The 24,754-nt window shown below is 42.0% G+C and overlaps 1 protein-coding gene across 12 annotated transcripts in view; it reads left to right on the forward strand.

Annotated features, from left to right (window-relative positions):
• COL13A1 (collagen type XIII alpha 1 chain) overlaps positions 1–24,754 on the forward strand; it is a 646,904-nt gene that overhangs the window by 264,304 nt on the left and 357,846 nt on the right. For all 12 annotated transcript variants that reach the window (XM_033940521.1, XM_033940520.1, XM_033940522.1 and 9 more), the window contains one exon: positions 921–956. In XM_033940521.1, coding sequence (XP_033796412.1) covers positions 921–956 — 36 coding nt within the window. The remainder of the gene's footprint in view (positions 1–920; positions 957–24,754) is intronic.

Raw genomic sequence — 24,754 nt, forward strand, 5'->3', positions numbered from 1 at the left:
ATGTTAGATAGACCATGACCCAGCATAGACCGTGTTGGATAGATATGACCCAGTATAACCCCACAGTGCTACCTAAGATGCTCCCTCCCTCCTTCTCACAAATCAGTGGCAAGGTGTTCAGCAGAATTCATATTTATCTAGGAATTTGGCAGAGGCAGCAATTGAACAGAATTATGGTGGCTCTTAGAACTAGGGTAAAACAACAAACTCATTTAACAAAAAGTACCTATTTAAGTGCTCACTGACTGGTAATGTAGAGGTTAAATGGTCTCCAACACTCTGAAAGTTTCCTTGGTGTTGAAGATGCTATTAGTGTTCTGTAACCTAACTCACCAGACTTTGCTCTTTAATAAAGATACGAGAGTTTCTACACCAGAAAATGCTGCTGAACTTATTGTTCTCACCCTTAGTTTATTTAATTCTATTTTATAGAGATGGCTCTTAGATGAGTCTAGTGCTACAAGGTGAAGGAGCAGCAGCAGCGAAAATCTGCTATTTTTTCATCTTATTAAATAACACCAATTAAGAAGATGAACATACTTCAGGTCGTGATGTCCCCTCTTAAACAGTAAAAGAGCATTTAGGGCAAATGAAAAATTTCACCAGTCTGGTTGATGAATGAAGAAGAGAAAGAATCAGCATACTGGTTGTGACAATACCTAATACAAGGGGCCGCTGAAGAGTTCTCAGCCCAACCAAGATGAGAATAATGTGGAGCCATGAAACCAAGTTATTCCACAAGTGTAATGTAAGTTTCATGGCTCCACATCATTCTCTCCTTGGTTGGACTGAGAACTTTTCAGCGGCCCCTCATAATCATTGAATTTCTCACCACAACAACTTTGAAAGTAATTTGCTATGAATGTAAATAGAATATATAACTGTTGCTAACCCCCTTTTCTCTTTCCTATTCTTTTCAGGGTCAGCCTGGAACTAGAGGATTTCCTGGATTTCCGGTGAGTCATTAATATATGCACGATAAGGGATATAGGGGGGAAGTCTTTTCCAAATCCTACAATTGATTTCCTCTCTTATATTGATCAGTTGCTTCATAAGTTGAAACTTTCAGATACCAGTGGAACCCAGAAATAAATTAATCCATGTAGTCTGAGGATACAGTACACACAAAAAAGGATAATTTGATTAATAGAAAATTGAAACGTTTAACCAGTAACGCTGTTATCAGTTTTTCAACCTTTGTAACCTAGAAACTAAGAGGGGCATAATCGAAAGGAACGTCTAAGTCCGTTTTCGTCTAATTCATGTCGTAGCCAGACTTTCTCCCCGTGAACAAAACTATCACACCTTACCCTGAATTTCTTTTTCACATTAGGTATTCTATAATCTTTTTCTGTTAAAAATTTCCTCCTCACAATTGTATCCAGCTACTCGCTGGTGTCAGATCATTCTCAATGTAATATGTAAAATAGTTAATTCTTATACTGCAACCTATGTATAGTTTTTCTTCTAACCACCCTGCACCTTGTAATCACTGACCGCTCAGTGACCTCTTATCTATTTATATACTGTAACTCGCTGATTGTACAGCTATCTTCATTGTGAACTACCTAGAAGTCGCAAGACTATGGCGGTATAGAATAATAAAGTTATTATTATTATTATTATCCAAAATAAAAAAAACAGCGTAAAAGACACATTTTGGAAAAATATCTCCAAATTTTTTTTCGTTTTGAAAATCGTCTAAGTATACGTCCTGATCGTCTGATCGTCCAAGCCGCTAAATCCATCTTTATACCACATTTTCGTCCAACTTTTCATCTAAGTCAAAAACGCCTAGAACAAGCCCTGTTGGAGGTGGGAGGGGTCTGCAAAGTGATGGACTGAACACCCAGACATGGCACCTAAATAGTGGGGTATCTTACAGGGCACTGCTGTGAACTTCACAAAAAGGGTGCCATGTCATCATCTCACTGCAGCTCCCTTGTAGGTCATGGTGAGCATTCCAAACCACCTCCAGAATCCCAAAGATCCACTTATCTGCCCCCCCTCCCCCCAATACCCTTTATGGCTGCAGGAGCCACTTATATGCCAGTACAAAAGGGTTTTGGGGTGTATAAGGAAGTGCACATGTTTCAATATCAATGCAGTGATTACAGGGGCTTATGGGATGGGTCACTAACCCATCCCCAAAATGACTTAAGCCGCCTCTGTGCAGGTCAACTAGGCTTTCCTATACCAGGCTGCCAGGTGATGATGGTCTGGAGGCTGAATTTTAAAGGTGTGATTACAATTTTTATGGGGTTGGGGGGGGGGGTTGGTGATCACTGGGGTAGTGTGTGTGGGTCTGTAGTAGAGAATGACATGGTGACAAAATTCATCACCGTTCCCGTCCCCGCGGATAACCGCGGGAAACCATCTTCATGTCATTCTTTAAAGAGAGAGGGAAGAATCAGAGTATGAATGGCCACAACCATTGACCCGCAAACTTTGCTTTAAAGAATGCTGGTGTAGAAGGATTGAGGTTGAAATAGACACTAGAAAATGACATGGGATTATTTCCCGCGGTTATCCGCGGGGACGGGAACGGTGATGAATTTTGTCACCATGTCATTCTCTAGTTTGTAGCTTGTGTCTGCAATGCTTATCTGGTGACTATAGGTGAGTTTTTGTGACTTAGATCATGTTTTAAATGGTCTAAGTCACAACGTCCAAGTTCCGTCTATGCTGTGCTGTATAACTTTTGATTATACATGCAGTACGACTAAGTCTAAGCCTGCCCACGTCCCACCCAAATCCCGCCCTCGACACTCCTCCTGAAACGCCCCATTTAGCTATGGTCATTCAGTGACACTGTGAAAACCTAGGTCATTTTTAAATACGTCCAAAACCTATTTTTATTATCAGCACCTGGATGTTTTTGACTGATGATCGTCCAAGTGCCGTTAGGCCAGATTTTGGCCGTTTTTCTCTTTCGTTTATGAGCCCCTAAGAATATAACAGCAGGTAATCTGCATTTTTACTAAAATACTACATGATTTTAGCTTTACCCTTTTTTCTACCACTTAGGATCATCTGTGCTAACCCTCTTAATCTTGAACTCGGTTCATTGTTTTGCTCCCACTGCAAAACTGTTGCATAGCATCCTTTTTTTTTTAAATAAATGTTTATTGATTTTTAAACTTTGACAATGCAATACAAATATCTGAACATAAATATCTCATAAAACGCATTATTATACATACAATTAATCCTTATTTTTCATACTCTCCATTTACTCTTTCTGCTGAAGTGTTCAGACCCCAAATCTAGCTCAAACATAGGGGAAGTAATGCATTTAAAGAATTGCAAGATAAGATGAAGACCGTCCTACTTAGAATTTCAGTGATGATGCTGTTGCATTAAGTTAGAGCTGTGCAGTATACCTATGCCATCAGGAGTCAGTTTAATTTGTCCCTGTTTCCTCCGTTCTATTCATGAGTTTATAATCAATTTTAACTTACTTTCCAAGGGAAGAGCATATATGCCACCATCCTGCATATGTATATATATTTCTGTTTGCCTTTCTGCCCATATCTCGTAACTTTAATATTCTGGGCTGAGTATTCAAAGTGTTATTTATTTATTTATTTTAAAAATTTCATCACCACTTAAGGCCTATGCGGTTTACAATGTAAACATTCATAGTCATGTATGCACACCTAATCAGTCAAACATTTTCTACTTAATCCTCCAAACTCTTCTAACTGTTGCTAAAACTAGCATATGGCTAATGAAGCAAATTGTCAAAATCTAAAACATAATAAAAGGCTTTCACAAACAAATATGTTTTTAGTTGCTTCTTAAAGGACATCTTATATTTACATACACTTCTCCCTCGTCATTCGCGGGGAATACGGGCAGAGCCGGACCGCGAATGGTGAAAAATCACGATTATCCGGCTTTGACCCACCCCCACCTCCCTGCCGCCTTCCTGGCCTTACCTGGTGGTCTAGAGGGTTTTCGGGGCAGGAGAGATCTTCCTACGCTCCTGCCCCATGCAGATTGCCATGAGGAAATGGCTGTAGGGAGTTCCCGACGAGGTCTCGAGAGACTACGGGAACTCCAAGCAGCCATTTCCTCATGGCAATCTGCACGGGGCAGGAGCGTAGGAAGATCACTCCTGCCCCGAAAGCCCTCTAGACCACCAGGTAAGGCCGGGAAGGCGGCAGGGAAGGAAAAAATATGAGGGTTTTAAAAGTTTAGACGTTTTTTTTTTCCCCCTCCCCAGAAAAAAATTGCGATTATCTGAAACCGCAAATGGAGAAACCGCGAATGGGGAGGGGGAAGTTTAGTCTCAAATATCCCGGGATAGCATTCCATTTCAGAGGACCCACCATAGAAATGGCTGTTGTTTGCCAGCAACAGCTTCTGGACTGTTAAATCACTTGTTTGGGGCTAAGCAGTCATTTTCAGTGGCATTTAAACAGTTAAGGGGAAATTCTAAAACCAACACTTAACTTGGGCACCAATAGGCACCTTACCGACGCCTAAGTGAAGAATGTCATTAGAAAAGTTTAAAAAAAAAATGCAGGGTTGAAGCGCCTACCGACGCCTACATAAAAAGCACCAGAATTGCACCTACAGGAGCGCTTTAGGCCGCTGAATACCAAAGTAAGCGTGGCCAACACCGGAAGTGGTGTTAGGTAGCCTAAAGCATCTACCTAGGCACGATTCATGCAAAGATAGGTGCCAGAAATGTAGGACCGAAAAATCCTGGCCTACATTTCTGGTGCCTATCTTTGCCAGGGGACCCTGACAATAGTCTACAACCTGCCGTCAGCTGATCGCAACAGAAGAATCCCCAATTAGCTGAGCCAGTAAGATTCCCCAAAACCATGGCTTCGGGAAGTCCTGCCTGCTTGCTGATCGGGGATTCCCCTGCCATGATTAGCTGAACTGACAGGGAGATTCCCCATTCTTCTCTCCTTCCTTCCTTTCTACCCACCCACTGACCAATCCCCCCAGTACCCTTCCAAGGAGAGACCCCTCCCCTATGCCTGATATCCCTCCCCCCTTGTACCTTTGATAGACAATCAGCAGGAGGGATGCCCACTCCCTCTTGCCAGTAGGCCTGTCTGGTCAAAATGACAGGCTTTCCCATTCCCTGTATACCCTGGGATGCACTTAGCAGTTAGAAAGGAGCAATTCCCTAACTGCTTTATTTATTTAAAAAATTTGTATACTGTTTAAACCGAAACGGATTACATACATATCGTTACATACATAATTCAATAATACAAATAAAACAAACAAACATGAACATATAATCCTCAGAAAATCATAAAAAGCCCAACAGAAGAACAAACACTACAGACGCTAGAGCTCCTGTTCCCATAGAAATCCATAGGGCCATTTTTGGGGAGATTTATTTCTCTGGAACTCAAAGTCTAACTGACCCATTTTCAAACTTGTGTCTTTCAGCCTTTTGTCCCACATGCCAAATTTGATCTTATCCTGGTAAATGTTCAGAGTAATTTTTTCCCCCAGATAGAAATACATTTTTAATCTCCTATACTTAATTCTTTTGAACTTTCAATAGTTTAGAAAGAATAAGAATGCCTTGTTTCTTTAACACTTCTGCCCTGCTTTTGAACTTCAGCCTTACAATTGCAAAAGTCAGTCAGCTGGAGCAAATTCTATCTACACAGGGAGTTGTTTAACAATAGCACAATTTGGAACACTTTAGAAATACATTTTTGAGCAAAGTGAGAAGGAAGCTTGGAGCAAGGACAATAGATATGTGGCAGGAGTAGCAGAAGCACATGGCATGCTCTGGAAAGCGCCTGAACTCATTCTACAATCTTGCTTTTATGGCATTTCCAGAGCTTGCTGGATGTCAGTTTCCTCACTTCTCCTGCAAAATGAGTGTGAAAAGCCCATGCTCCTGTGTAATTACAGAATCCTCATCAGTATTTGCTATAGTTCATCCAGATAACCATTAAGAAGGGAAGGGCATAGGGCAGTGGTCTCCAACCTTTTCCATGTAAAGAGGCTGCAAACTGGACACAAGAAAGCTCCGGAGGCCACCAAAAGATTTTAGGCTTAGAAATGTAATTTTATGTTTCCATGTGTTTATTGAATAGGCTACAAAACAATTACAACTGAGAAAATACGTTATAATTTTCATTATTTCCTCCCTCCCCTCCCAACTTCCTCCTTTCCAAAAACAAATCTATTGCAATCACTTAGAACACAAATACAGTCAAACCTCAGTTTGCGAGTACCACGGTTTGCGAGTGTTTTGCAAGACGAGCAAAACATTTTCACAAATCGTGACCCACAAACCGAGCATTGACTCAATTTGCGAGTCCCCCCGCCCACAAACTGACATCGCCCCTCCCCCCCTGCCCGTGCGAACCGGCATCGCCCCCCCTGTGCGAACCGGCATCCTCCGCTCGCCCAAACTGAATACTTACCCCCCAGTGTGGCACCGGCACGCAGCACCAACCCACAGGAGATGCTGGTGCCCGAAGATCTTGCCTCTTCCCGGACTGGGCCTTGAACATCTGTGCATGCTCAAGGCCTTCTGCCCCCCCCCCCCTCTCTCCGAGATTCTCAGAGAGAACGAGAGCCAGAAGGCCTTGAGCATGCGCAGATGTTCAAGGCCCAGTCCAGCAAGCAGCACGATCATCGGGCACCAGCACCTCCTATGGGTTGGTGCTGAATGCCGGTGCCACATTGGGGATAAGCCTTCAGTTTGGGCGGGCAGGTGGGGGATGCCGGTTCACGCAGGGGGGGGGGATGTGATGCCAGTTCATGGGGTGGTGGCGTTTGCGGGTGGGGGAGGCGATGCCAGTTCGCGGGAGGGGGATGTGGAATCGCACCAGTGGCCTCGGGTGTGGGGGGGTCTTTTGGGGATGTGGTGGGGTGGAGCAGCGCCGGTGGCTGGGGGGAAGGGAGGTGGAACGAATCAAGCGAGTTTCCCTTACTTCCTATGGGGAAACTCGCTTTGATATTCGAGTAATTTGGTTTACGAGCATGCTTCTGGAATGAATTATGCTCGTAAACCAAGGTTCCACTGTACTTCGCTTTCCAACAATTTATGCATTTAACATGCGACTTTTTGCAGATGGGGTTCATAGATCTCGAAAACAGTTTCCACACTAAACAAAACTGTCTCCCTGTTTGGATAGCAAAGTCCTTAAAGGTGAGAGTGTAGCGCAATGGTTAAAAGCTACAGCCTCAGCACCCTGGGGTTGTGGGTTGAAACCCACACTGCTCCTTGTGACCCCGGGCAAGTCACTTAATCTCCCCATTGTCCCAGGTACGTTAGATAAATTGTGAGCCCACCAGGACAAACAGGGGAAAATGCTTGGGTACCTGAATAAATTCATGTAAACCATTCTGAGCTCTCCTGGGAGAATGGTATAGATTAGAAAATTGAATAAATAAACAATAATCTATCCGTGGAAGCTAGCTGTATCATCTGTGTATGCCAATGTGCAACTGTGGGTGGTAGAAATGTAATTTTAAATACTAAATTTGTTTCTATAAGCATACCACCATCTAACAGTACAACATCATGCAAGTAAGTGCAAGCAATGAGGTGCACACAACACAGCCACATTTTGTAGTGGATCTTAGCAAGTAAAATGAATAATTACTGGATTGTTGGTTTAACATTGCCTCATTCTAAGCAGGCAAATTGAAAAAATGTCTAACCATCCTCATTTCAAATGCACCCTCCTACCAAACCTTCAGGAAATCAATTAAAACCTATCTCTTTGATACATTTCTCTGACTCCCCTCCTGCCATGTTGTATCTCTGAAATGCCTCCGGACATACCTGACTACTCTCGATTTGCTAATATAACTTGAAAGTCTTTTCTGTAACATCACTGTCTGTGCACAGTCTCTTCTCTGTAAACCGCTCTGAACTGCTATGGTATTGCGGTATACAAAAATTAAGTTGTTATTATTATTATTACATTCATCTCATTACCACATTTCTACCTCTGTACTCACTATTCTCACTCATCTCCGTGCCACCTCTCTCCTTGATCTCTCCCACATGATTCCACCATTTCCAGTATCTCAAGTTTCAAGTTTATTAGTTTTTCATATCCCGATCATAAAGCAAATATCTGACCGGTTAACAATAAAAAAAAAAAATTTAAAATAGGAGAATAAGAACTAGTTATTAGTGTATTAAGGAATATTGGGGAAAACATATTAAACATATACAGACAAACACGACCGTGAGGATGAATGGGAAGGAGGGGAAAAGTTACATAATATAAGAAGAAATGATATAGTGGGGAGAGAAATAACATGAAGGATAATTGTGCATGATGTTATGAGATGCGCTAATGTAGAGGATGAGAATTATGAAAGTGTTGAAAATTTAATAGATGAAGTAAAGATTAGGATCTGGCAAAGGCATCTTGGAATAGGAAAGTTTTAAGATTAGTTTTAAATTTTTGTAGATGAATTTCATCCCGAAGAAATTGAGGGAGAGAGTTCCATAAGGATGGGGCAGTAATAGCAAAATTAGTTTTCCTAGTATAGTAGGATTCTTTTAAAGACGGAATAAAAAGAAGTTTTTGATCGGTGGATCGTAAAGATTTGGGGAATTAATAATTTGTCAAGAAATAAAGGTAAGTGAGATTGTTTGATTTTGAAAGTGAGCAGTATGATTTTGTAGATTATACGGTGCGTGACTGGGAGCCAATGAGCCTCTTTAAGTAGAGGGGTGACATGTTCAAATTTACCTATTTTATAGACTAGTTTAATTGCAGTATTTTGTATAAGTTGCAACCGTCGAAGTTCTTTTTGAGGTAGTCCATTTAATAAAGAATTACAGTAATCTAAGTGTGAAATGACTAGGGAATGAATTAAGATGTTAATTGAATCAGTATTTAGAATAGAACTGAGTGAACGGATGATGCGTAATTTAAAGAAACAAGTTTTTACTACTGAGCTTATGTGGTCATGAAAGGTAAGATCTCTATCGATGGTTACTCCTAATAATTTTATTTTAGTATCCATAACTAAGGGTGTGGATTTGATATAAACAGTTCCTGGTAAAGTTTCGGATTTTTTGATGGGGAGGAGAAGACCACAAGATTTATCAATGTTGAGTGAGAGTTTGTTAGAGAAAAGCCAATCACTTATAATATTTAGTTTGGTATTTAGATCATTTATTTCTAAGGGGTTTGAAGTATTTATCGGGAAGAGTAGCTGGATATCATCAGCATAGGCGAAAATTGAGAATCCCAGTGATTGGGCAAGAGAAAGGAGAGGGGAAAGGAAGATATTGAATAGTAGTGGGGATAAAATAGAGCCTTGAGGAACTCCAAAAGATTGAGTTATCGGAGAAGAAATTTGATTTTTTGCATGAACTTTAAAATAACGTTGATGGAAATAGGATATGAACCAGTTGAGAGCGTGACCTGTAATGTTACAATCTGCTAATCTAGATAAGAGAAGGGAATGATCGATAGTGTCAAAAGCTGCAGATAAATCAAGGGAAATTAATATTACTGATTTTAAGTGATCGTGAGAGTATTGTATAGATGTAATAAGACCAAGTAATGATAATTCTGTGGAATGTGAAGTTCGAAAACCAGTCTGATAAGGATGTAGAGCATGTGTTTGATCAAAGAATTCTGATAATTGAGAATGAATAATTTTTTCGGCAATTTTAGAGATAAATGGCAGATTGGCTATGGGACGGTAGTTATTTGGTATAGAGGGATCTGTGTTGTGTTGTTTAAGTTTAGGGAAAACTAGAGCTCCCATCCCTTCACTCTTATAGCTCAACATCTCATCTCCCTCTCCCCTTGTGGTCCCATATAACCCTGTCCCTTTCCCTCAACCATCTTCCTGGCCCATCTCTCTTCCCTCCCACCCCCTCTGTCCACCATGGTCCATCTCTCCTTCCCTTCATGGCTAATATCTCTCTTTATCTGCTGTCATATACTTTGTTCCTGTGTTACTACATTCTATTGCTGCCTGTCAGCTTGCCTTGGTGCAAAGTACCATAAATCTTTTCTCTTAATTTTCAAACCTATCAAGCCAATACATTTACCAGTAACCAGTAAACCTGTAAATCCACTTCGCTTAGGGTTTGGGGGCTGAGCTGGAGCAGAGGTGCACCGTCTGGAGGTTTTGCTGCTACTGCAGCTAGAGAGAAGGCCCCATGAAACTCCACTGGGTTGTGTATGACTGCTTGGTTACACTGATGCACATGTATACACAATGCACAGAGAGAGGCAAGTCAACGAATATTTTGCTTGCATTCATGCATGTGTGCATCAATCTGTCCTGGATGGTTCTGTGGTTTAAAATGGGGTATAAAGTTAGACATCCTAAGGGTTGGCTATTCTGTTGGCCTAGACGTCCAACTAGGCGATTTTCAAAAAGATAAATATTTTTGGACACCTAGAGGTTTGGCTTTTGAAAATGGACATTTCTGTGCTTCCAACTTTGGACGTTTAGTGGGAAACGTCCAAGTCAAACTTAGACTTCCTTTTCGAAAATGGTCCTCCACAAGTCTATAGTGCCTGAATGTACAAGCAACCCAGTGGAGCCTCACAGAGCTTTCTCTCTACCCACAGTAGGGGCAGGGGTTACTGGATACAAGGGCTGCAAAAATGGATTGTGGGGCCCACATGTGGCCCAGGGGCAGTGAATGGGACATCTCACTTTCTACAACTTCTTTTCTCATTATCCCCTATCTCTCCTTATTCTCCCATAGTCCTACTTGGAAATTTGAAGTCAAATGAGAGTTATAATCTCTGATTCACGTATATTACAGATCAGCCATAGAACATTTTTAAAAAATAGGTGCTGTTGAGCTTGTGGTCAAAATTAAACACAGAACCCAAAGACTAAAATTGTATACACATAGGAGGGGCTGCTGAAAAGTTCTATGCCCAACCAAGAAGAGAATGGTTGGGCAGAGAACTTTTCAGCGGCCCCTCATACAATTCAAGAGTTAGTCCAACTGTATCATCAGAGTTCTAAGTTAAATAATGACTTGCTTGGGCATCACTAACTAAAACTTGATGCCAACTTCTTATCATTGTGATGGAATATACCTTGAAACTTTATGGCCGTTGTCACTGTATTCCATCTGTTCCCCATCATTCTACTTCATCTAAATTCATACATGCTTGCCAGTGGGCCGCAAGTATTTTCTTCATCCTTCTCTTTCCAATTTTTTTTCTTTCTGTTCTTTTGTCTATGTTATCCCTTTGATTTGTCTTTCTTGGCACAAGCAGAGTGCATTGTGGGTATTAAATTTATTTCCAGATGTGTTTTGTCTGCTATGTACCAAAATGTTATTAGGGAACTGTGATTGTGGGAAAGTGAGGGCAGGAAAGCAAATTTAATAAGAAAGAAATATTTGCCGAGTCCACTGGGTCTTTGTTTTGGATTTATTCACAGTTTGCGTGCTATGTAATTTTTATTAACCACAGAATGCAGTTTGGGTCATTCGTACATACAAATTCTATGGTCGCATAAAGTCTACTACAGTCTGGAAATGAAAACGATGATTACTAGATATGGTAGTAAATGCTTTTTACCCATAGTATCAATGAATATGATAGTTGAAGTTATCCTCCTCAGGAGTCCTAATCTCTCTCCAGGGATGGCATGTTTGAAACCACTAAGTAGCATTTTGAATAACTAGCATACGTAGAAAATGTATCCTAATGAAATGAAAATGGAAAACAGTAACCTGACTACTAGGGCCAGTCCTATGAGAGAGAGAAAGTTGGCTCTTATGATGAAAAGAAGTTCTTTTAAGTTTATAGACTGTAAAACAAGGCCTATGGGAAGTGGATTGCAGATCTAGAAGCTAAGGGGTCAGTTTCCAAAATTGCACAGAGCAGATAAGATAACCGGATGCCATTGCCTGGTTATATCTGAGCACATTTTAAGCTGTAATCAACTGCACGGATGTGAGATTGAATAACCAGCTAAATCTACCTGTTTAAAAGGTATGCAGTTAGATTTAAGGCTGCTATTTGTGCAGTCAGGATTAAAATTTAGCCATGTGAAGGGCAAGTCTATAATGGGGCACATACACTTACGCAACTAAAGGTCACCCTCAGTCTACACCCAACCCCCACCTCTACACTTCTTTCTCCATTCTAATCTTCTGCCTAAATTTCTGTATAGTCCACTCTCAGCCTATACTCAAATAACTTGTATCTAAACTAAACTACTTATATTTAAACTACTGTTCTTAATTTGCTGTATAGTCCCTATATCTAAACTGCTGCACAGTCTTGTATGGCCAAGTATTTAAATCTACTATATAATCTTGTATGTCCAATTCACTCCATTGTGAATGTTTACTTGTAAACCGTTCTGAGCTACTGGGAGGACGGGATAAAAATCTAAATAAATAAATAAGTGTTATGTGTGTACATGTATAGAATATAGACACTGACACATTCACGTGTACACATACACATCTAAATGTCAGTGTTTTGCCTAAGCGCTATTCTGTACCACTGCATCTAAGTGACATAGCACATACATGCAAGGGGGTTCGTACACAGGGGTAGAGCTTGAATGGGACATAGGTGGGGCTCCATCCATGTTTTATCTCCTCCCTATTTCTTCATTCCTATTCCCTCCCTATTTCTTCATTCCTATTCCCATCCATCCATAAACAGTATTTCTTCCATCTCTTCTCCCTTCCCCACCCCTCCCATCCCTGTGTGTCATCTCCCTCTCTCTCCCCTTCACCTGCTTCCCTGCATACCATCTCCTCCTTCTCTTTTCATCTCCCATGGTCTGATATACACAGTAGCTATGAATACAGAGGCAAACTGTACTGTGAAGATCTACTTAAAATGCGATTATTCATCTGTAACCCAAGATGTTTGTAAAAGTCTTTGTTATATTCTGTGCATGTTATTATTGTAATGCCGCCTAGATATAGGCAGTTGCTATTTTTTTTTTTTAATGAATAAACAAAGAAGACAGAAATGCAGAAGAAAGATGAAAGGGAAAAATATGTGTGAATTGTAAAGAAAAAAAGGGAAAAAATAGGAGGAAAGAGAAGAAATGGCAGAGACCCTGAGTAGTAAATTACACCAGGAACGTGCAAGAGAGAGAGTGCCCTTGCTGCTTGTAGGAGAATGTAATCTTGTAAGAGAGGTGGGGTCCTTTTTTAAAAATAGTATGTAATACCCAGCTAAAATGTGAAGAAGGACAGTTTCCAGAGGAGTAAAGTCTGTGATTCCTTTATACCAGTCATTAATATGTCACATGGCACAGGCCACTGTAAAATGCCAAATATTCTGCAATCCCAAACCTCCCTGCAGTTTAGGAGTCTGAATGATAGTAACCGATAGTCTTGCGTACTTACCCTGCAAAAAAAATTTTGTACAACTCTGTGGATGCATTGTTCATCTGTAACCTTGAGAAACAATGGGAGCATCTGAAATACATACTGTAAAGCCAGCGAGGAGCCAGCATCATATTAAAAAGACTGATGTGCCCCATCAAGGACACAGGGAACGCCTGCCAAACTTGTCGTTTCTGCTCCATGTCAACAAGTAAAGGTCACACATTATCATCCTATAAAAGGGACAGATCATGTAGAATAAAAACTCCTAGATCAGGGGTGTCAAAGTCCCTCCTCGAGGGCCACAATCCAGTCGGGTTTTCAGGATTTCCCCAATGAATATGGATGAGATCTATTTGCATGCACTGCTTTCATTGTATCTTCATGCATACCATTTATGTATGAAGATACAATGAAAAGGACAGTAACTTGCAGCCAATAGAAAATTAAATACACTTTCCCGAACGAGGAGGGTGTACGATACATACACAATTTCACTTTTTGTTTTCACTTATTAATGTCACAAAAAGGAAGAGACATTATGATGTTAGGCCTTAGTGGTTGAGCAAACAGGAGTTGTCAGCCCGAGGGATACTGCTAGAAATTTCATTAATTCCAGTTCCTCAGTACTAAGGTCTCTTTCTTAGAATATTTGAGTTTGATTGTATATTGATATTGAATTGTACTACCCTTTCCCAATCGGGTATCATATGGTGAGAGGTTTCATTCTCTCCATATTGATTGCCGATTTTATCTAAGGGTTTTCGGCAACTTTAGGTTTTCAGCTTTTTGCCTTTGTGGAACTGAAATATCCCAGGTGATCATAATTTCTTCATTTTCTAATGGACCTGCTCCCTGCGTTTTCTTGTAAAGCAATGTAGCAATGTTTATGAAGGTATGCAGTAGAAGAAAACTGTCTTTCTGCATAGAAATTTTCTGCCAGCAGAATACCGCATTCAGCTATGAGATCAGCGATCGTTTGCAGCCCTTTTGGGAGCAGAGTACAGAATTATGACACAGTGCCAACTAAAACAACATTGGTTTCTGAGTCAGCTTTCTACCAGTGAAGCTGGTTGCTGCAGAGCGGTCTTTCACAGAAATAAACATATTTTTAACACTCAGAAGAACAAGTGTTGCCAGACCTGGCTGGCCTTCTTCCTAGAGCAATGTCTCTCAAACTGTGTGCCACAGCATATCAGTGTGTCCCAAAGAGATTCCGGGTGTGTGCCGTGAGAAATTCCAGAATTTAACTTTATTTTTAAAAATTCTTTTCATAAGTATACACTAGAATACATGGCATGTACGTCACATACGTAAGGGTCTGTCAGTGTTATGAGTGTCTGTATACGTAAGGATACAACCGCCCAGGCAAGCATCATGTTTTGATGTGATTGGTCCTTGAAAATTAGTGGCAAGGATTTTATTTTTATTTTTCATGCGGTAGCTAGCCTAACTTGAGCAACAAAGCAATCAAGGGGGTTCAAAGAGGGATTGGATGGATTCCTGAAGGATAGGGGGATTGAGGGATACAGATAGGGGTAGATAAGAGTATGGAAAGAGTATAGATAAAAACAAGGGGGCTATAGGGCTAAATTAAGATAACATGACAGGTCATGGACCTGATGGGCCGCCGCGGGTGCGGACTGCTGGGCGCGATGGACCTCTGGCCTGACCCAGCGGAGGCAAATTCTTATGTTCTTAAGGCTTTGTGACCGTTTAGATCTTCTTATTTTTGCAAACTTGGATTTTTCAGCTCTGACAGAAATTAAATCGAAAAAAAGAGAATGACCGCAGATGGTGGATGATGAAATGCGTGTTTGCTTGTCAACTATTGAGCAATGTTTTGAGTTAATTTGCACTAAAAAACAAGCATATCCATCACATTGATTAGCAATTCTATTCTATCTACCTTAGTTTACCATTGTTACAATTACCCATACATAAGAACATAAGAATAGCCTTACTGGGTCAGACCAATGGTCCATCAAGCCCAGTAGCCCATTCTCACAGTGGCCAATCTAGGTCACTAGTACCTGGCCAAAACCCAAGGAGTAGCAATATTCCATGCCACTGAAACAGGACATGCAGTGGCTTCCCCATGTCTTTCTCAATAACAATGGACTTTTCCTCCAGGAACTTGTCCTAACCTTTCTTAAAACCAGCTACACTATCTGCTCTTACCATATCCTCCGGCAACGCGTTCCAGAGCTTAACTATTCTCTGAGTGAAAAAAAATTTTCCTCCTATTAGTTTTAAAAGTATTTCCCAGTAACTTCATCGAGTGTCCCCTAGCCTTTGTAATTTTGGACGAAGTGAAAAATCGATCAACTTGTACCCGTAATACACCACTCAGGATTTTGTAGACTTCAATCATATCTCCCCTCAGCCGCCTCTTTTCCAAGCTGAAGAGCCCTAATCATTTTAGTCTTTTCTCATATGAGAGGAGTTCCATCCCCTTTACCATCTTGGTTGCTCTTCTTTGAACCTTTTCTAGTGCCACTATATCTTTCTTGAGATAAGGAGACTAGAATTGAACGCAATACTCCAGATGAGGTCGCACCATGGAGCGATACAAGGGCATTATGACATTCTTATTCTTGTTAATCATCCCTTTTTTAATAATTCCCAGCATCCTGTTTGCTTTCTTGGCCTCCGCTACACATTGGGTGGAAGGTTTCATCGTATAGCATCCAGTAACATAACTTAAGGAACCCCATCCTTTACAAAGCCACGCTAACGTTTTTAGCGCCGGCTGCAGCAGTAACAGCTCAGATGCTCATAAGAATTCTATGAGTGTCAGAGCTGTTACCGTGGTACCCAGCGCTAAAAATGCTAGCACTTAAAGAAGGGGGTTAAATTTTTGTTGGTTTTGCAATTTTATAATTTCAATTATAGGGATCCTTTTACGAAGCCGCGTTAGCGGTTTAATGCGCATAATAGCTCGTGCTAATTTGACTGCTGCGCTAGCCTCTACCGCCTCCTCTTGAGCAGGCTGTAGTTTTTCGGCTAGCGCAGGGGTTAGTGCGTGCTAAAAACGTGCGTGTGCTAAAAGGAGCCCATAATGTGCCATGAAAAACATTGGCTCCATTTAGTGTGCCGGAGCTAAAAAAAAAAAAAAAAAAAAAAGTTTGAGAGGCAGCTACCATATATTCTTGAATATAAATCGATCCAAATATAATCCAAGGTAACCTTTTTCCCCCAAAAGGAGGAAAAAAAGGCTGACTCAAATATAAACTGAGATTAGAAATTTGTGTGAGCAGGGGCGCTAGTGAGCATCAACGAGAATGGACGCATATGATTGAGCTCCAGCGCTAAAATATATATAACCCAAGAAAACATCAATTTCACTTATTCTTTCATCGATCTTACAAATATTATCCAGCACCGGATTATGCCCGCCACAAAACCCAGTAAGCATAAAAATGCGGAACCCTCTACACCGCAAAAAAATGGCGATGACAAAAACGAAGAAGTTTCCTCGGTCTCCATTATTGAGGAACTCCATTCCATCCGTAATCTATTACTGAATACCAAACAAGATATAACAGAAATGAAGGGTGAACTCACCACTTTAAGAGAAGAATTCAGCAACGTTAAACTGTGCACGGAAACGTTGGAGGCAAAAGTGCAAACCTCAGAAGATTCCATAAAATTACTTTTCAAGCAGATGCAGCGTATTTCTCAACTGGAGCTGGCCCTGGAAGATGCGAAAATTAGGGCGAAGAGGAACAGTTTTCGACTTTTAGGCCTTCCAGAAGGGAGAGAGGCTTGCGATCTTACTGATTTTTGGGCGGCGCTGCTTCCTGAGCTCCTTAAAATATCTGCAGATACGAAGCTTGTCTTTGATACTGCATACAGAGTTCCTCAACACGTGGCGTGCCATAATCGTTTTCTGAGGCCTATTGTAGTCACTTTGTTGCGACAATCCCACGTGCAATTGATTTTACAGAAAGCAAAAACCTACTCGCCTATAACTTTTGAAGGCAATAAGTTGATTTTGGTTCCAGATCTATCAAAGGAATCTGCAAAGAAGAAAAACCACGTATGCGGGTCGCTTACAACAATTCAACTAAGGATTACACCAACCCTGCAGACCTTGCTGAATTCATAGAAAATGTGCATCCGACTTCTATTGACAAAACCTGACTTTACAAGCATATTTGAGAACTTCACGAGTGATCGTTCACTGAGCCGTTTTTTTTTTCACTGCTCATTTTCTAACGTGCTCCCGTTTCTGGTAAATTTAGCTGCAAATAGTGTAACTATGTAGCTTATATTACATTCTGGTTCTAAACTGATGTTTTCTAGTTATCCTAAAATATGCTGGTTTCGATTAACCTTGTGTTCTACCCTTTCTACTCACTAACCCATGGAGAGAAGGTGGATTTCTCCCCTTACTAACATTTTCATTCTTGCAGGTATCCTATGCATCTTGAAGTATACGATTTCACATGTTATATATAAGTGTATTATTCTTTCTGTTTACCTTCGGTACGTATTATTTACAGAGTTCAAATGGCAGCACTATCACTACGTGCACATGAGCACACTATTATTATATTTTCACTCTTCTATGCTGTTCGTATGCCCAGCATATGTGCTAGTGACAAAGATTGTTTATGTTATGCTGTATTTGTCAACGGTTTTATTAAGTCTACTTATATTAATAATCTTAAGCCTATATCTATATTTAATTATGCTATTTTTCTGTTATGGTTTTGTTACAGCTGCAGTATATCATAATTTTCATTGCCGTGATAGTCTCCACCATGTATATATATCTGATCTAATCTATAATGTCCAAATACAATATAGCAGCAGTCAGCTTATTATGGCTTATCGAAGACACAAACTCCTGTTTATACGCCACTTCTGTGTTACTTCCAGATTGTTAGACTGCTGTGCTCACAATTCCGTATTTTTGATCATATGTCATACTGAGTCATTTCTTTACTTGTTTATACTGGTCATACTGATATATCTTCTAATAATTAATCCATGGGAGGAAGTGACGTCATCGTGGCTGATGGCAGCCTAGAGCGATAGCTCCGCGGACCCCCGGGCTAAATTTGGCGACCTTCGCGCGATCTCGAGTGCCTGCACTGTCTGCCTTCCTCAACTTGTCTGTGAAACTACACTGCTGCGTCTCGATGGCGACGCGGAAAAAACAGACAGATATTAAAACGTTCTCCTCCCCGATCCCAAATGGGCCTCCTAAATCTGGTCCGAAAATGGCGCCCGATCCGACCGCGGCTGCGGAGGGCCCACCTGATGCTGCAACGTTGCCGAATCTGCAACTGGAAATGCGTGGCTGGTTCCAGGAATTAAAAACTGAGATTACAGCAGTTCGAGCTGATATACATGCAGTAGTTGCAGAGCTCAAACGAGAGGTGGGTGACCTCGGGAGTCGGGTGGGGGAGACGGAAGCTGTAGTGGAGACACATGGCTCTGAATTGACACAGCTGAGAAACAAAATTGCAGCGCTGGAGGAAAAAGCTGATGTGAGCACCCTAAAACTGGAGGATCTGGAAAACCGCTCCAGACGGTGCAACCTTCGCTTTCGGGGAGTGCCTGACACTGTTTCTGACCCGCGATGTATGGAGGTGATTGATCATATATGCATACAGGCACTGGAGACTGCTGGTTTGCCTGTGGAGGTGGGTAAACCCTTGCTGGATAGGGCACACCGCATTCCTGGCCCGCGTGATATGAACCGCCCCCGAGATGTTGTGGCTTGTTTCCATCGCTATATGGATAAAGAACATGTGCTTCGGGCGGTGAGGCGCTCTGGGGGAACCGTCAAATGGGAAGAAGCAGAAATTGATGTCTATCCTGATGTGGCTCCAGCAACCCTGGCCCGCCGTCGCACGTATAGAGACTGTACCCGTATATTACAGGAGCGCAGTGTTCGATATAGATGGATCTATCCCATCGGACTGGCTTTTACACATGCAGGCAAGACCTACACTGCAATAACTGTAGCGGATGTTCAGGCTCGAATGGTGGAAGCAAGTTTGATGGCAGCCTCAGAAATGGCTCCCCTTCCTCAGAGGTCACCTGTGCCCAAACCAGGAAGAGGGCTGGGATGGCAGAGAGTGGCTAGATCAGCTGCAGCTCGTCGCCCTTTGGAGGCGGCTACATCCTCACTCACTTGAACATTTGTATTTGTGCACTGTGATTTAGAAATTTTATGCTGTGACTGTTTTTTCTTCTCTTTGCTGAGCGGCATCTGTCGCGAAGATTGTTTATAGGGCTTGTTTTGGGGGTCCCTTTGTGAGCTGTTTCTCTACACTTCCTGTACCATGGTTACCAGGTGCTTTGGTGGCTGGACCATGTGGGGTATTGTTGGGGGGTTGGGGGGAGGGGGGGGTGTTGGTGCTGGGAAAAGTGGTGACCGAGTGCTTTCTTGTATGATTGTATGGAAGACTGTTTGTATAATGTTTCTCTTAAGGTTACGATTGCAGGGGTTGGTTGATTTGGCTGCTTTGGAACTAATGGTCGATTTGGTAATGATGTGCTTTTTCTTTTCTGGTACAAATGGATAAACTCACTTTGCTATCTTATAATGTACATGGACTGAATTCTCCACAAAAACGACGCTTGCTATTTAAAGAAATGAGCCGCCTGAATAGTGCGGTTGGATTTATTCAGGAGACCCATTTTCAATCTCATTATGAGAAATTGCTTACACACCACAACTATCCACACGTTTTCCTTTCTTCTAATAAGGTCCGGAAAAAGACCCAGGGGGTGGGTATCTTAATACATACACGTGTCCAGGTGGTATTGAGAGAGGTGGTGCGGGATGTTGAGGGCCGCTACATATTGGTCAAGGCTGAGCTGGATGGAACCTTGTATAGTCTGCTGAATGTCTATGCCCCCAACGCTGGTCAGGGGGCCTTCTTTACACTGCTAGAACGTGTACTGTTGGATCATGTAGAAGGTACTCTCCTTGTGGGTGGAGATTTTAACCTTACTTGCTATCCTCAGGAGGATAATTCAAATTCTTCCATCCGCTACGCTAGAGGCGACAGAAGAGCTTTGCTGCGCTTCCTGCGTAGGCATGATTTGATAGATGTGTGGCGTTATTTACATCCAGGCACGCGAGATTACACATTTTATTCATCGAAACATAATTCATATACTAGAATTGATATGTGGATGCTACCTCGTATTGCTTTGCCTCGAGCCCTGGCCTCCAGTATTGAGCCCCGGGTGTGGTCAGATCATGCTCCTTTGACTCTGGAGTTACAGATTGGACAGGTTAGAGGCGGCCGTCGCATGTGGCGTATGAATGACTCTTTGTTAAAAGATCCCAATACCTTGACTCTTTTAGAGACTGATGTCGAGGAATTTTTTGTATTCAACGACATAGCAGGCATTGATGTTACAATTCTTTGGGAAAGTTTTAAAGCTACCCTTAGGGGTTGTTGTATCTCGAGGGGGTCGTACAGAAATCAATGTCGAGTGGCACGCAGATTAGAATTAGTGTCTCGCCTTCGACGCCTAGAGAATGCTCACAAGAGAGCCCCGTCGGTGGCTGGGGGGGTTGCGTTGACGGAGTGCCGGAGAGATTTACAAGAACTTGATTTAGAGGGCATGGCTTGGGCCCTGCAGAGGCGGAAACAACAGTTTTTTGAATGGGGTGGTAGGGCAGGCCGCTTGTTAGCCGCACAGATCAAGCAAATTCAAGCACAACACTCCATAACCCGGATTCGTAATGATTCGGGTCAGCTTTGTGTGGATGATGGGGACATCCATCAGGCTTTTTTATCCTTCTATCAGACTCTGTACACTCCGGAAATTGAATCCACGGAGGGGGAGATTGCTGCTTTTCTATCTAGCGTCACCTTGCCTTGTTTGGCGGAAGTTGATGCGGAGTGGCTCTCTTCCCCTATTCAACCCGCTGAGGTGGTGGCGGCTATACGTCATTTGGCTGCTTCCAAGGCACCGGGTGTTGATGGCTTTTCCCCCCTGTTTTACAAGAAAATGGAGGCCCATATAGTCAATCCTCTGACTAGATTGTTTAATTCTTTTCTGGAGGGGGATTGTCTGCCGTATTCGTTTCGTCAGGCAGCGGTCTCCCTTCTTCTTAAACCTGGGAAAGATCCCCTCCTTTGTGGGTCTTACCGCCCTATTTCATTGTTAGGAGTTGATTATAAGCTGTTTACTCGTATTTTGGCAGTCCGGTTGCAACGTTTTCTGCCTTACCTAGTCCATGGAGATCAATGTGGCTTTATTTCAGGGAGGCAACCTGGTGATAATATCCGAAGAGTGTTAGATCTTATTGGAGTGGCCCATCAAAATTCTGTTCCGGCAGTCCTGTTATCAGTTGACGCTGAAAAGGCCTTTGATAGGGTTTATTGGCCGTTTATGTTAGCGGCCTTGAAGAAAATGGGCATTTCGGGTGCTTTTCTACACTGGGTGACTTTACTATATGCTGCCCCGGAGGCTTGTTTAAGAGTTAATGGAAGATATACTGCTAACTTTATGATCCGTAGAGGAACTAGGCAAGGGTGCCCTTTGTCACCACTGATTTTCGCGCTGGTCATGGAACCTTTAGCAGCCTCTATACGTGCGAATGCTGACATTCAGGGAATTGTGGTGGGTGGTGAAGAGCATAAGATTTTATTGTATGCTGATGATATTTTGTTTACCTTGACCCACCCACATCGTTCTTTGACGGAGGCGCTTCGTGTTTTGACTACATTTGGTGTGGTGGCTGGCTTTAAAATTAACATTGAAAAATCTGAATTGCTTAACGTTTCCCTTCCGGACTTGTTGGTGACGGACTTACGTGCTAGGTTCTCGTTTCGATGGGCGGCTAAATCCATTAAATACCTTGGTGTGCGTATATCTAGACGACTTACTGACCTTTTTGAATTGAATTACCCTCCGTTGCTAAGAACTGTATTTGCTGATCTGGATCGATGGGAAGGATTGAGATTGTCTTGGATGGGTAGGATTAGTGCTTTGCGTATGAATGTGCTGCCTCGTTTTTTGTATCTGTTCTCCTGCCTACCTCTCTCAATTCCTAAACGGTTCTTGCTTAGGCTACAAAGGCGGGCCTTTGCTTATATCTGGACACGTAAACCCCCTAGGGTGCGGAGGGAGCGTATGTACTGGGACAGACTACATGGGGGAATGGGTGTTCCTGATTTTTCTACATATTACTATGCATCCCAACTGCAGGGACTGTTTCATTGGGCATATCCCTCCCAGCGCTGGGTCTCATTAGAACAGGCCTTACAGCCTACTTACCCTTTGGCAGCAGTGCCCTGGCTGTCTTTTGATATCCTTCGGGATCTGCAGACTGAGACATCTTATGGGATGGAATGTACTTTGCATGCATGGAGCCGGGTTAGACGAGCTTGGTTCCCACGTCAGCGCTATTTTTATGCTACTCCCATTAGATTTGCCCCTGATTTTCTGCCTGCTAAAGATACTGGGATTTTTCGGCGTTGGGAAATGGAGGGTCTTAGGGTCCTAGGTCAGCTGGTAGTGGGTGGACAACTGGTACCCTTTGCTGCCTTACAATCTATATATGATCTCCCCTCGACTGATTTTTTCGCCTATGTCCAACTTCGAGATTTTATGGTGAAGAGGGTGATCCCGGAGTGGGAAGGGGCAGACTCTGCTTTCTTACAAGTTTTTAGGATGGGATCTGGGGTGGGCCTTATTTCCCGTCTCTATAGGGCTCTTTTATACACTCGACCACAGGCTCACACATATGAACATCGTTGGGAACTCTTGCTGGGGAGGGCTTTGGATTATCGACAATGGGACTGTCTTTATGGTACACTGCTGAGAGTCTCCTTGGCATCTCCCTTAGTGGAGCAGGGGTATAAGATGCTATTTCAGTGGTACCTCACGCCAGAAAAGGTGCATCGTTTCTATCACTGTGGGAACGGGCACTGTTGGCGCAATTGTGGGTGTCTGGGCTCCTTTGGGCATGTGTGGTGGGATTGTATTAAGATTGTACCTTTTTGGAAGATGGTTCAACGATTGCTGATTGATGTGTTACGCTTACCCATCCTATTGCGTATGGAAACATTTTTACTTAACTATCCTTTGGGAAGTTTGGATGTGGATCAGAATCATTTTGTGGCCCTGGTTACTACGGCAGCCAGACTTTTAGTGGCTACATATTGGAAACGGGACTCTTTGCCTTCTCGTACTGAACTGTTACATAAGGTTGACCAAATTTATTTGATGTCCAAATTGACTGCTTTAAATAATGATTCCTGTGGAACGTTTCATCGACAGTGGTCTCGTTATAGCTCCTGGCGAGGTCTACTTTGAAACTCTTCATATTTTTCTTTTGCATCTTCCTTTGTTTTAGGCTTATATTGTATCACTCGGCGGGGGGGGTGGGGGGGGGTTCTGTTGTCTCATATGGGCATTGTACTTTTGCTGTTGGCATACTGCCTGTGTACTGTTTTCATTTTGTTTAATAAAAAATTTTAAACTTCAAAAAAAAAAAAAAAAAAAAAAAAAAAAAATAATTAATCCATCAGCTATTAAGGGAGTTCACTTTATCTTTTTTGAGGGTAGCTGCTCCGGTTCTACCCAGGCTGTCTCCTGGTGCACCAGAGTACATCACACATGTGGATATTTGTATTATGGGTTGGTAGCCCATATTTACGTTGCTCTCTACCCAACTGTGTATTTTTGGCACCAGAGTACATCACATTATGAATTATTTTACTTCTATGATACATTTGCAACAGGTCTGCAATATTCTCAATTTTTATACCCATCTGCTTATCCTTGCATCCGAGTACATCACAATCAGAGGATAATATGTCTCTTATCTGCTTTTCATTAAATGTGTAAGGATGTAATAATCCGATTAAAAGATGCAAAATACTCCGATACACTGAGCAATTCTACCCAGACATAGTATTTTACCAAGAAACTCATTTGTCAGAGAGTGAATCGAAAAAGATATCCCCTAACTGGTCTTATCCACCTGTATACTCACCTGCTGTGGGTAAGAAAAATGGGGTTATTATACTGATAAGATGCTGACATGACCTTAAGATCCTTTCGCATTCTACTGACACTACAGGGAGATGGATTAAGCTGGACCTGACTATTGCTGCATCAAGAATTTCAGTTATTAATATTTATGCACCTAATGTTGATGACCCTACTTTCTTTCACACAATAACTGATTTAATATCAGCCTCAGGTGATGTTCCATGTATTCTAGGGGGTGACTAACCAAATCCTTGAAGTGAATATGGACAGAAAATCTAAAGCAACATACCGGCCAACCAAATCCTGGAACAGTATACAAGGTTTAATGATCCAAACTAAAATGCTAGATATGTGGAGACTATTACATCCAAACGACAGTACATATACCTTTTATTCTCCACCACATTCTTTATACTCCAGAATTGATTATTTTCTATCTAGTTATTCCTTATCTTCGAAGTT

Source organism: Geotrypetes seraphini, chromosome 4, assembly GCF_902459505.1.
Source record: "Geotrypetes seraphini chromosome 4, aGeoSer1.1, whole genome shotgun sequence".
Classification (NCBI taxonomy): Eukaryota; Metazoa; Chordata; class Amphibia; order Gymnophiona; family Dermophiidae; genus Geotrypetes; species Geotrypetes seraphini.